Source organism: Mytilus californianus, unplaced genomic scaffold (genome assembly GCF_021869535.1).
Source record: "Mytilus californianus isolate M0D057914Y unplaced genomic scaffold, xbMytCali1.0.p SCAF_9, whole genome shotgun sequence".
In the NCBI taxonomy this organism is placed as follows: Eukaryota; Metazoa; Mollusca; class Bivalvia; order Mytilida; family Mytilidae; genus Mytilus; species Mytilus californianus.
In genome coordinates this window covers 71,650,426-71,665,480 of record NW_026262745.1, presented here as the reverse complement: position 1 = coordinate 71,665,480, position 15,055 = coordinate 71,650,426, and the positions used below count along the sequence as shown (strand labels likewise).

The 15,055-nt window shown below is 31.0% G+C and overlaps 1 protein-coding gene across 1 annotated transcript; it reads right to left on the bottom strand.

Moving 5' to 3' along the window:
• Positions 1 to 1,668: 1,668 nt before the first annotated feature.
• LOC127713975 (uncharacterized) lies at positions 1,669 to 11,218 on the bottom strand. The gene is made up of 3 exons (XM_052219926.1): positions 11,213 to 11,218; positions 9,941 to 10,256; positions 1,669 to 2,316 (listed from the first exon to the last, which is right to left on the bottom strand). Exons 1-3 carry the CDS (start codon positions 11,216 to 11,218, stop codon positions 1,706 to 1,708), a joined length of 933 nt encoding a protein of 310 aa, XP_052075886.1. The 3' UTR covers positions 1,669 to 1,705.
• Between the last annotated feature and the right edge of the window lie 3,837 nt (positions 11,219 to 15,055).

The window sequence follows — 15,055 nt, the reverse complement described above, 5'->3', positions numbered from 1 at the left end:
TATTATACAATAAACCATATGAATAATAAGAATGCATAAAGTTAATGATAAACAATAAAAGTTTGTAACCATGAGAAAGAACCAACTAGATGTACACATTGTTCTAAGACAGCTTCCTTGGTTGAAACGCCAAATGATAAGTCACACGAATAAGTGATTTCCACTATTAAATTTAAACATACAATACGGTATTTTGTAATTGTAACTACATTGTGACGAAAAATGAGTTCTAAATATTCTACAATACTTCTAGAGAATTTTTGATATACTCTATTTTCCTTATATTTTTTTGAGGAACAATCTCTGTCTCATTTTTGTTTAAAAACAGTTAACACATTACATTTTTCTTAAATAGGCGAAAACGTGTCAAACGAATGAAAATATTCTAAGTCAGCAGTTTGAAATGTGCCGAATACAAAAATTCATGTATAACGATATTGACTAATTTTTATAAACAAATAATCATTATCTATATTTTAACGCACATTGTCGTGAAACTGAGCATTTGGAATTCCAGTTTTACTTATTGCAGATAAAATGTCCGTAATGTACTGATTATTTAATTAAATAATGTTGATTGGACATCTAAGGCACGATACATAAAAGTCAAAGATTGAAAGAACAGAAAAAGTTGTTTGTAAAATGACTATAAAGGACCTAAAATTAAAACCCCTTACTCTCTAAGGTCAATTTTATTTTTTATTTTAGTTGAATATTAGTTTCTTTATAAACCTAAGAAGCTCATTATAAATCATGTCTGTACCGTAGTACTGACTACTGATCTGATGATACCTTTAGGGACTGATTGTTCATCTGCAGTGCTGTAAACAGAATGGAAAATTAAAAACAACACCTTAAATTGCATGCGTTTGAATCGATTTTCTGTATTCACCTTTATCGGGAACGCTCATAGCCGAATATTTTAAATTCAAGTATGCATAACCAATCATTTTCTTCTGATACAAAAAAAATAATCATCTTTGCTTCCTGTTCATTTATAAATTTCATATTCAATTTTTTTTTATTGACAATAACTTTATTTTATTCAGGTAATGTATATTCGTTGCATTATAAAATGTGAACATCTGCATATGAGAAATTGACATTTTTTCTAAAAAAAACTTGATGTTGTTGCTGGGTTACAATAATTTTCATAGAAAGTAATCCAATAATATAAAAAAAAAGAATAAATTCCTAATTCATTTATCTAAATTGAAGTAATGAATTCTTATGTGTATGTAGGGGTAAGAATAATCTTTTAATTTTAATCCTGGTATATATGATGAGTTTCTTACCTAAATATAGGAATAACCAGTTGATTTACTAGTAGGATTTTTTGAAATGCATTGTTCTTAGCTGAAAATTGAAAAAAACTGTTAGCACCATGATATATCTCCCTTAAAAATGTTCATTGTTAACAATGACTATTTATAGAAAATAAATCTCTGTTCTATTATTAACTATTAGTAAGAATATCCCCAAACATAAAATTATACACATTCTTTTTAGATAACATATATTTGTAGTTCTGCTAGAAGATATAACAATATCCTTTGCGTCTACTTTTTCAATATAAAATTCAGGAATCGTTTTTCGAAAGGGCTCAAATTGAATTAAGCTATAGCTGTACCCCCACTCATAATCAAGTACGTACAGTTCAATAATACCATTTTGGTGGTAATGTAAAAAAAAAACATATTGTGACCTACTGAAATAAACATGGTACCATTACCAACCGACAGACCATTGTTCGATATAAACCCAAAACATAACCCATATTACAAAGCCAACATTCTAAAAGTAAAGTTGCTTTAAAACTTGCGTCTTTTCCCCAACGAAGGCCGATCTTAAAAAATACATGACCCCAATTTGAATCGTCAAAATCAATATCAAGCATTATTTGAAAATCATTTGAGTTTCCAATTTGCATAGGACGCATCAAAATAATTGGAGTTGTAAAATTGTTGTTTTGATATGTGCCACTTAGATTTTTATTAGACATCGTTTTGTTGTCGTTATAAATGTATAAGTTTTGGTGCAATGTATAACGATCAAACCCAACCTCATTTGTTTTGATATTGATTGAAACCGCGATTTCATTAAAATCATATGCAGCAAAAACCGGCCACAACGGGCCTTTGAATTTTATGCTCTGAACTCTATGGAACTCGATCGTAGTCTTGCTTTTGGGAGATTTAGCTAGAAGGAAAATGGTATGTTCAGAAGGTCGATATTTCAGTATAAATCGACCTTCTACATATCGTGAATTAGATTCACTTTTAAATATGGTTTTACTCTCAATCAAAACTCCACTGCCTGTTAAAAGACATACACTAAATCTATTTTGGCAAGAGAAAGCACTAACAGAAAATAATATTGGATAAAAAAATAGTGTGCTGAGGCTGTCATTTGTAAATCCCAATTCAAAAATTGGAAATTGAACATAGTTTAGCGACAGCATAAACGTTTGTTGAAATGTAATAGAAAATTCTATAGAACTCTCTGTTTTATTCAGGAATGATGTGTTTGCAAAAACTCCCTCATATTTATACAGTCTTTTAGCCGAACCACATGTCATATTTCCTGAATGTTTGGTAGCTACAGTCTGATTATCAGCTGATCGACATGCAAATTGACTTATCACTTGAGTGTTGAACTTTAGTTCTGTAACTGCAAATAAAGAGAGTTTTATGTAAATTATAAAAAAGTGATGTGTAAAATATAATATAACAAAAATACCGAACTCCAAGGAAATTTCAAAACGAACATTCCTTGATCAAATGACAAAATCAAAAGCTGAAACATATCAATCGAATGGAAAACAACTGTCAATCTTGACTTGTACAGGAATTCCTTATGTAGGAAAAGAGATATTAAACCAGATTTTATAGCTAGCTAAACCTCCAACTTATTTGACAGTCGCATATAATTCTATTATATATATGACAGCAAAACAAACAGGCTCAACAGGTAAAAATGTAAAAAAATTTAGTACAACAGTAAAAATTTTATTTTAATCTGAATCCTCTAAAAACAAATAACTTTTTATAAAAAGAAAAAGAAAAATAGCATATAGACATTCTATAGACAAAGTACATAAGCAAAAATGAAAGACAAGAATCAAAATTTATCATGGCACCATCACACAATGACGGAATGTATCAGTACATAGCCACGCCAAAAGTGTATTACCGAAAATGGACTCAATAGTCAAGGTTAAAAATTAAAGTAAATAGGAACGGTAATTCGGCACTTTTCAACTATAAATGAATGATTGCTTAATGATATGCTTTTGTATGTGGGATAACCGGAGTACTCATTTATTCCTAACTCGTTTATAAGACTTTCGTAGTAGTACGATTTAAAAACAAAAACAACGCCATATTTATCGTGAAGAGACGATAAGACATACTTTTCTATCTCTGAAAACGGACTTTAATTGGAAGGTCATTCACACAGTTTTTCGTCTTATGAATTCAATTTAAAGAGATATATATAGAGCATTTTTTTGTGGATTTATAGACAATACAATATTGGCTAATATACAATAACATAGATTCATGTATTCTGTTTGGTACTTACATAATCAACACAACGGGATCACATGTGAAAAAGGAATCTTCAGTGTACATGAGATCACCACCAGTTTTTGATAGGGTTCGGATGCTCAGTCTTTAGTTTCCTATGTTCTGATTTGTGTATTGTAAACTGTTGTTTATCCTTTCATCTTTTGTAGTGTTTTATCTAAAGTTGTCAATTTGTTTTCCACTTACGAGATTGAATGTTTCATTGTTATCGTTCTCCTCTCTTTTACCACTTAATCACGTTTTACTGAACTTTTTATCAAATCCTAAATTCTAAACATTTTGAAAAAGTTTAAGCATTTATACGAAAAAAAGGAATGTGCAAACATTTTAGCCTTATTTAGATGCAAAATGGTGGTTGAATTTGAACATGCATGCACACCAACTCAGAGTATGACTTGTCAGCAACAAACCTATCTTCCATATAAAAAGAATTTTGATTGTGCATATCTTTTGATGCAAATGTTACAAAAACGTGTTAAATTTGCATTATTGTACCTAAATGTATTTCAACTACAATCTTCGACGTTGAATTGCATTTATATTTATAGATTTTAATAAATCTTGAAAATCTTTAAAGTATATGAATGATAGTCTGGCTCAAGCTCAGCTTTCGTGAACCAAAATATTGATTTGTCTTCATTTGTGTTAGCATTTGTTACAAACAGCAAACTTTAAAAACAAAATATAGTACGCTTCACGTATCTCAGATCTTCTTGAAACTCTCTATATGCGTAAAAGACACATTTTTAATTTCCCTATGGGAATCTTAACTGCAATGGCGTTCTATGTTTTTATTGATCTTTTGTTTGAGAGAATTACGTCAGCAAATCACTTAGAAACAGACAAATAGAATTTGGAAGAAAACAATGCATAGCTTTCAAAACAACAACTGAAAAGGTACACTAACGCCCGAAAAACATAAATTATTGCAAAAGGGAATTTTTGTAAAAACTACACACTGTGCACCATAATTTAAAAAGAAGAGTGGACATTTATTGAATATTTGTCATAAAACAAACATGTGGGAGGTGGTAGACTATTGAAAAAGTTGTTTTTGCAAAGTATGGTTCTTTTTCCTCGGAAAAAAGAAATAAAACCATACCAATTGATATAAGCCAACAATTCTTTTACAAATTAAACTAAATTGCAGACACAACTAGTTTTCAAAAACAAATGGAGCTTCTGTAAGAACTGCTAAAACAATAGCAAATCCCTGTTTTTTTCTAGAGAACGGAAAATAGTCGGCATAACAATGTAAAACCTCCGTTATTCGGAAATTGAGCGGTACATAATAATCAGTGAAGCGGATAACAAATATAATGTTTAATTGAATAATGGAAAGTTATCATTAGTTATTCATAGGTCAATTCCATTGAATTGAAAAAAGTAAAATCACAAAAATACTGAACTTCGAGGAAAATTCAAAACGGAAAGTCAATAATCAAATGGCAAAATCAAGAGCTCAAACACATCAAACGTATGGATAACAATTGTCATATTCCTGACTTGGTACAGGCATTTTCTCATGTAGAAAATGGTGGATTGAACCTGGTTTTATAGCTAGCTAATCATCTCACTTGTATGACAGTCGCATCAAATTCCATTATATTGACAACAATGCGTGAACAAAACAAATGATATAAAAGGTAAAAATGTCAAAAATACAGCAGTGCAATGAAGCGAGAATACAAAAACAAAACCTATAATGTGTATGGTTGACATGACTCTTGCACTTACACTGAACTAATTCAATCAACGTGATGTCGTTATTTTCATCTCATGAAATAACTTAAGGTAGATCGGGGTCTAAGTTAAAATCCATAGATTTTTAAATATTTTTAAAAATGTAGTTCTTATCAATATTTTGTCAAAACTATGATAACAAGTATGGGTCTAATAGCTCTTATAATATGATTGCAGATAGGAAAAGAAAAAAAATGTATATCTGGACTCGTTTTTTTGCCAAATTCACAACAGCAGTATTAATGATAAAACACATAATTTTCTATATTATCATGAAAAGTCTTGCACATGAACTACGTACTGCTCTTGGAATTTGCACATTTTATTAAAGATCTATACCGATTAGTATTTGCTATTTCAAAATCCAAGATAGAGAAAGACAACCCAGCTACGTAAACTATGAAGACTAATAAAAAAACCAAGTTAAACAAATACAAAACGAACACATTATGTACTGTTCACATCTGTATACTCACGGTTGCCATATACTTTTATAACTTATAACAAACGGTAGCACCGATATATGATAAATAACTAGGCATAGAAAAAGACACAGTATAATCATCCATAATACGTTTCTTAATCTGAACACGTGTAATAGTATATAAAGATCCCGTTTAAGGTTTCGCCCATCATCAGATTCTTACACCCATGTCCGCTTGTCTGAGCTCTTGATGCATTAGTCTTTCGATTTGGATTTCTTGATCAGGTTGTTTACCGTTTTGGTTCCATGAAATGTATCTTAATAGTCAGTACTGTTTGTTTGCAAGCATGCTTATCAAAGCACATACTGCCGACCATCATAATATTCTATATAAACATAAATATGAATATAAATTAATGGCGAGCATATGCAATAAGATTTTTCTAGTTCTGTTTGATTTTATATTAAAGATTATATAAATATGGTAGTCATCGTTTTAACCTGTATCAGAATGATTTTTTTGTGGATCGAATCAGTCAATCAAATGGTTCAATTGCTTTCACTTTTAATGTTGACATTCTTTTTCTTTAAGTAGCCAAACACGCTTAAAACATGTTTTTAAATAAGAAAATGCATGTACCAAGTCAGGAATATGACAGTTGCTATCCAATTGTGTGATGTGTTTGAGCTTTTGATTTTGCCATTTGATAAGGGACTTTCCTTTTTGAATTTTCCTCGGAGTTAAGTATTTTTGTGATTTTATTTTTTAACCTATCTCCAGTTAAGGGGTATAAGTATAGGTAACATTCATATAGATAAAATAAGGTTGAGTACTTGGATTGCAAGTCAATAATACATCAGCGATGTTTTTGAGCTTATTTTGACAAATTTGGCCAACACTGGCGGCTTATAACGAAATATTATTTCAAAATTCCACTTTAAGTAGTACTTGAAACAAAAAGAATAGTATTTTCAATTTTTGTCTGAATCGTAGTTAATGCCGCATTAATGATCACCATTCAAAGAACTGTTATGCCTTTTGCTAACTTAAAACTGTCGTCAGATAGGTTGTCAGGGAGAATTTGCAAGAGTTAAAAAAAGTTTCAGTTGAGTGTTTTGTGGAGGGGCAGACTAAAGATAGTTAGATGTTGAAGACTAACTTCCTAAGATAACTTGCACAAAACAATGGTTTTCTTTCTTAAGTTATGGACAAAAATGATCCAAAAATAAAGTCTGTCGTCATGGCTTTTCAGCAAAAACTTAAGGAGGGTGTCAGTGAACAGTAAGGCGAATTTTCATTGTTTTTCGTAAATGAATAAAGTAATTAATTTGACTGAAATTGATGTGACAAATAAGTGAACGAAATTTAAATAGAGGACAAGTTAGAAAATTTGGAAAAACATCTCTAATAGTATCATACGTAGTAGCACGAATATTGTTTGTTTTCTTATTCAAACACATCATTCTTCTATGTTCTTTTGACGTATAGCAAAGATATTTCACTTGGTACTGTGAATTGTTAAGGTTGTTAAGTTTAAATGTAGGTTAAATACAAAAAAAGTAATGGAATATGAAGTGAGATGATTTATCTAATAGGTTTGCTTTATAAGTTTTGAAAACAAAGCAGTCAACCCAAACACGCCTTAACATATAAAGGTGTAATTACTGACTAATTTTCGATGAGGTTATTGCCTATTTTTATGATTTAAGTGTTGCCTTGAACAGAAATGCAAATAATGCTTTACAAAGATTTTCTTTTTGTGTGCTTTTTTTGTCGGTGGAGTTTATGCTTATGCGCATTTAAGATTCAAATGTTTATGCTCTTTCCGTAATCGACTGTTTTGTGAAAAATGTCAATAGTCTAAAAGTTCACAAATGTCTCGATGCTCCGTATCGTATTTCAAGTATACACGTATATAAGATGCAGACAAATTTAAATTATGCACCTGTATTAAGTTTTAAAATCACATAGAAACAGATTTTAAAAATTCCAATATACCAACTGAGCGATATTTACCTCCTCCATAATGACATGAAGAAAGAGTTTCATTTCTTTAGTTAAATTTTATCTTGATATCAACCATTCTATCCAAATTTACTGATTTTATTTTAACAAAATGGAAGTATAATATAATACCTAACATACATAAATCAGCTCGTCAGTTTTTTCGTTAGAATTGTTTTACTTTAGTCAACCTATTATTGTGCTGTGGTAAAGTTTTGTATTCTCGTGTTTTATTTTTGCTAATGTGCATTGTTTATAGTTTTATTGTGTTTTTTTTTACATATGACGTGGCTCTGTACTTATACCTCCCGTCATTGTGTTATTGTGCTATTGTGTTATGGTAAATTTTTGTATTCTTATCTTTCATTTTTGCTATTGTGTTTTGTCTATTTTGCCTTTTAATACTTCTTTTGGATGATATATTGGCTCTCAATAATGACGACTTCAGTATGTATACTAAAGAAATGTATCCTGTTGAACTTACTTTAAATAAAGCTAGTACTAACAATGACCACTGTCCTTTCCTCGATCTTGATATCTATATCATTAACGGGAAGCTTAATACAAAAATTTATGATAAAACAGATGATTTTTCATTTCCTATCGTTAATTGTCCATTTTTAGATGGTGACGTTCTTTTGTCACCATCTTATGGTGTTTATATATCTCAACTTGTACGATTCGCTCGTGTATGTAACAACGTATTAGATTTTAGCGAGAGAAATTTATGTATTACTGAAAAATTATTACACCAGGGTTTTCGATATCATAAACTAGTCAAAACATTTACTAAATTTTATCATTGGTATAAGGACATCATTCGTAAATACAACTCAACATGCAGACATCTTATACGTTCGGGTATTTCACATCCAATCTTTTATGGTAATATTCATTACAAAGCACAAAAATGTCAGTATTCACCTCAAAAGCTAACAAAACCTTTAAACAGACTTATTAAGAAGGGGTACGATACTGTTGTCAGGTCATTAAAGATTGCATATTTTGGCTTTAATATTGATTCCCTTATAGGGTCTTTGCATCGAAATTAAACATATTTATTCTAAAACCAGTTGTTGTCATGACACGGGTTATGTTCTTCTCATATATTTTATGATGGTATAACACTAAACCCCTAACAGGAGGGATTGTGCCTGATATTCATATGATGAAGACATAATCTTTCAATCAGTTTAATTGAAGTCTGGAGCTGGCATGTCAGTAACTGCTAGTAGTCTGTTGTTATTTATGTATTATTGTCATTTTGTTTATTTTCTTTTGTTTCCTATTGTGACATCGGACTCGGACTTCTCTTAAACTGAGTTTTACTGTGCGTACTGTTGTGCGTTTGTTTTTTTCTACATTGGCTAGAGGTATAGGGGGAGGGTTGAGATCTCAAAAAACATGTTTAACCCCGCCGCATTTTTGCGCCTGTCCCAAGTCAGGAGCCTCTGGTCTTTGTTAGTCTTGTATCATTTTTAATCTTAGTTTCTTGTGTATAATTTGGAGTTTAGTATGATGTCCATTATCACTGAACTAGTATACATATTTGTTTAGGGGCCAGCTGAAGGACGCCTCCGGGTGCAGGAGTTTCTCGCTGCATTGAAGACCCATTGGTGGCCTTCGGCTGTTGTCTGCTTTATGGTCGGGTTGTTGTCACTTTGACACATTCCCCATTTCCATTCTCAATTCTATTCTTTGTTTTTTATATCATATTGATTAAGATTTTTCACACAAGGTTGACTGCTGTATTACTTTTTTTTTACATTTTTAACTATTATGTCTGTTTGTTTTGTTCACACACCGTATGATGGAATTTTATGCGACTGTCATACAAGTGAGAAGTTAAGCTAGATTCAAAACCATGTTTAATTCACTATTTTCGACCTAAGAAAATGCCTGTACCAAGTCAGGAATATAACAGTTGTTAACCATTCGTTTGATGTGTTTCAGTTTTTGATTTTGCCATTTGATTACTATCTTTCCGTTTTGAATTTCCCTCGGAGTTGGGTATTTTATTATTTTACTGTTTGATGCAATTTTTTGTTATTTAAAATATTGACTCTTCAAAATAGTTAATTTTGTTTCATCAGATGCATCATATGCTATTTTTAAATATTTCAGCAGGGCATCTTTCATTAATGATAAGACGGCAAACATAAAGTCTAAAAAGTAACCTACCTTGGTCCTTGTCGATCAACGTTTGCATAACTTCGTCTGCCTCAGATATTTCTAGATTTTTAACATTTCTGTTGATTAATTCAAGATTATTCTCAGACTTAATCTTTTTCTCGATTTTCATTTCGTCACCAGTTGAATCTTTAACTGTGGTATGTAAGTATCGTTTCACATGGACATCTATTGTTTGGTAAACATTCAAAAACGACCTCATGCTGTTCCGGTTTATCAATTGTTCTGAGAGGCTGCAACATTCACTTGCATTTTGTAGAAAAGTGTCTAAGTTAGCTTTTCTTATAACTGCTTTCAAGTCTTCCTGCTGGAATGTAATGTTATATTCATCAAGAAGTTTTTGTTTTTTGTTTTGTAAAACATTGATTCCTTTATTATATATGGCATCTACGTTACTGCAAAAATCGTTCTTTTTATCTTCTCGTGTATGAGTACTGTTAAGAACTTTTTCCACTAGCAATTCGACACCTGACATTCTTGTTCGAAGAGATTTCACGTCATCTCCTAATTCTCTTTTCCTCTTTGTGAAAGCATCTTCAATGTCTTCAAGAACATGTTCATTGATATATCTGTGTTCATCTAGCGCACAGGAGGGACAAAGAACACTTTGACATTTCGAAGAATTGCAGAAATGTTTTAGTTTTGCCTTTTCATGTTGAGGATTCTGACAAACATCAACATTTTCTTCTTGTAATATCTCAGATTTGTTAACAACTGTATTGTGCGTTTTATTTTATTTTTCGTGCTGACAGCGACAAATCTCACAAAGATTTATATTACACTGCTGACATTTATAGGTAACATCCGCGGTAATTCCACATTGACAGCATTTTTTTGAAAGCATTTAGATCGGAATGAACCTGCAAAAATGACGTCAAATCCCGTCTAGTGTTATCCTTTGGGAAATCTATAGGTCCGTTTTTGTTCACTTTATGCACAGCATTACAAGTTGGACATTTAATTTGATCTTTTCGGCCTTTGAGTCTTTTTAAGCATTCTAAACAAAATGAATGATGACAAGGAAGCAACATTGGTATACGCTTATCTTCGTCAAACAACTCTGTGCATATGTTACACTCCAAATATCGACGTTCCAATTCAGTTATTAGATTCACAGCATTTTTAGTAGCCATCTTATCTCATTCTGAAAGATTCACAGTAATTCATATTTTTCATGGAATAAAACATGATCACCTTAAGAAATCAACAACTTTATAAAATATTGAGGACAAGAATATGAGTCCATATGATACATGGCCCTACCTGCATTATCACATTTCCATGAACTTTGAAATCTGGGTTAAATCCTTTATTGGCATATATTTCCCCACATAATACACTGTGTACTTTGTTTTAATTTGATACAACAACACATGTATGGTAAACTACCTAAAACCTTTAACGAAAACTATCTTATACTGAACTGTGGAGTGGAATAACGAGCTAACAGACGGATAAGCAAACATTATACTTCCTACTATCAGAGAAGGGGATAAGACATGTATTTGTAAGATAAACTACCTATTTGGTACGTGCTATGCCTAAAGATTCAAAACCATTCACTGGTAGTTCTATTTCCCATCATTATCTTCCAAGGAATCATGTTTAATGTGTTTGTGAACTTAAAAGTAGCACGTACTTATGCTGATACTCACCTTTTCATATATTACAGAGATTTGGTACAGCATGTACAATTAGTATAACTACTTGTAAGGATTTTGTAACCACCACATACGCATACGCACACATACAATACAATAATACGGGTCATTAAATCTTCATCGTTGCAGGTCTATTTTGTTTCGCTTTCGTAGCAAATTTTATTGTATACAAATACAACGATAAGATGATTGAAAAGGCCAAAGCTTGAATTATATTTTTTTTTAAGTCGTTGGTCTGGAAACAACACACAATATTGACACACTGGTGCATTTCATATTTTTAATTAGTAAACAAAACAAAGAAACTATACAGGTCCAGTATGTGCACTAACAAAAATACCAAACAAAAAAAATGTTTTTAGCACAGATTCACTGCTAAAAATGTATGTTTAACCTATATTCTAATATGACGTGCTTCTTTCGCTTTGTAAACAACACCGTGATAAAATTCTCGATATATCTATACTAAGCGTAGACTCCGAGATGCACATAATAATGGCTGTTAAAATATACCTCCCACGTTAATCCACATGTATCGTAACATATGTGTAAATGCTACGTCGTTTTCGCTTTGTTAAAAATTACTATTGAATGGACCTTACAGAACCTTTATTTTTATTCTGAGGCATAACAAAACGAATTTATGCATTAGAGAACATTTACTGATTTCAGGAAGTCAACATGTCGGCTCTTTGGTTACAAATGTCAAAAGTGAGTTTGACGGTAGCTTACGAGAAAAAAGATGTAAATTAAAAATGGCAAATGTTGGGTTTGAGAATAAAAGAATCAATCCCATTTTTTCTAGCGGTTATTTAAAAAAACCAGTCATGCAAGCTACAGATTAATTTGATTTTTTTTACATTTATCGAACAATGAGTAAAATAGTACAGACACACACATGGCATACCCATCCTCGCTTCAGTTTTTTAATGACCGTATTTGTCCTATTTCAATCAAAATAATTCATGGGATCAAAGGATTTGCTGTAAATTTTCACATGGCCTGGGCCGTGATATTCGTTAATTTTTATCCCTCGCTAACGATCAGGATAAAATTCGAATATCACGGCCCAAGCCATGTGTAAATTTTCAATAAATATATGGCGTCCATGAATTATTTCCCAAGTAACGAGTTTCATCAAGGAAGTATTGTATATTAATAATGAATGTGTAACTCTTGCAATTAATATAGCCTGGTGATGAGATTGTGGATACCAATGGACGTCTATTTGAAATTAACCAATAATTTGTAACATTGCTAAAAGAAATCAAAATCAACGTGCAACGTATGTAACAGTGCACTAATGTATTTATACGGTTTGATTAGATTTAATGTACCCTATTGTTACTTCATTTGTTCTCGAATCGAATTCAAATACTTTTAATAGAACGTTGGTTAAATGATGTATTGGCTATGATTAGTATGAATAAGTAATCACATATATTTGATACGGTTGTAGGAAGTAATGCAAATTCTAAACATTTATCTATTATCCTTGTTATGTTTTAGTTTTATGAAATTGGTTATGTTATCAAATATAGATAACGGATGTAGTTATATCAAACCAATTTACGAAACGTATCAGAAATGACAGAAAGTACAATATTTTATTATGAAGAAGAAGGCACACTTAAACAATTATGTTTAAAAGATCAACCATATCATTCAAGCTAATCCAAAGGTATTAAATGGAGTATTATGATTAATTACACTATGGACATAAAAAATTATGTTAAAATGCTGCTAGTGAATGAATACAACAAAACCAAACTGTTGTGATTAAGGTTTAAAAATATCTTCATTGTATTTCATCAGTCAACGTAATCATCGTACTTTAAATTCTGTTTATGATTTTTTTGGTCTAATCCTTTACTGCATTGTTTCTTATAAATAAGTGTGAGGAATATAAAATTACAATAGAACCTCTTACGAGGATCATGCAAAGGTCTTAAGACAATATTCCTTAATCATTAAATTAAATGGCGCAGATTCTTGAGACACCATTGATGTACTTTATCCGGGAATAAACTTTAATTGAATTGTATTTGAGGTGCAGTTGTACTTGCACAGTGACATAATTCCTTTGTGGGTTTTAAAAAAAGACAGAAATTATATATAGGTGTAATGAGAAAAATTTAACCCTTGGTAATTCTGACAATAAAAGTTTATCCACCTCACATGTTACCTGTGTAAAATTTGAATACGACAAAATACTTCCATAACAATAGATCTATTTAGGGATAAACACAGTTTTCACTCTTTCTGATTAAATCACACGAATGTTGTCATTAGAGGTTTTTATACATGATTGTCAAGGGTGTCAACTATTTTGTGTTCTGTATATTATTTCTTCTGTATTTTTAATAAGCATGAAGAACTCGGATGCATTATAATTCTCATTATATTGTTTTACAGTTTAAAAACAATCTTACCCCAGTTAAATTCCGTGTATTTCTTTAAATATCATATCTCTCTAAATCAATTTTATTTGTGTACACCACATATTTTGACTACGCTCTGATTGAATAACTAAATTGAATTGCTAAATTTTACTTCCTCTTTAATGTTATTTTGGCGGAATTTTTCAATTAAAGACCGCACCAAAACATGAATGTATGTGAGTTTTTAATAGCAAAACTAAGTATGATGATATCACCTTTGAGAAGCATTGTAAAGAGAGTTCATATACTAAGGGGGATGCTATCCTTTCATTTTGTTCACGATAAAGAAAATTTTAAAATTGATTTATCAGAGGTCAGAGAACATTTTAGATCATGTTAGATTACAGTCTCCTATGTTTACATTCCTTTTGTTTGCAACGTTTCTTTATTCCTTGTGAAATAACATTGGTCATATAAATATTTGAAACATACAGCCATTAACTGCATGATGTCTTTTTTGGGTTTTTCTGTACCATTTGTTTTATGACGCCAATACAGAATACAGTTGCGCGATATCTTTACGTCGAATTCTCAAATGTTGGTGTTACCAACATGTATTTAATTTGTTTAGTAATGTACATTTTATTTATACTCGGCTAGAAACATGATAGAATTAATAGACTTATTATATTAGTAATATATGAATATTATACAAATAAATGTTATACCAAAGCAAGTGTTTAGACACTATGTGGTTATTTTGTATATAATTTTGTATATTTTGTATATAATTTTGGTTATTTTGTATGTGTTGGTGCTGCTGTTTACTAACTACAAATGATGAGCATCACAAAATATAATGACTTCATGATATGCCTTTATTTTGATATTCATATTCAAATCGTGAGAATGCGGTATAAATGGATATGTTTGATCCTTTTTTCATTTTAATCTATGTGGTTTTTGATCATGAAATGATATATCATGGTTAATTTGTTTCCTCTTGTAAAACCAGTTATAATAAAAATCATTTAAACGTAGCTACCGAATTCCGTCTCGACAAA

Coding starts and splice junctions, on each gene's coding strand:
- LOC127713975 (XM_052219926.1), bottom strand. Junction 2,317..9,940: donor GTTGATCGACAAGGACCAAG/GTAGGTTACTTT, acceptor GTCTTTTAACAG/GCAGTGGAGTTTTGATTGAG.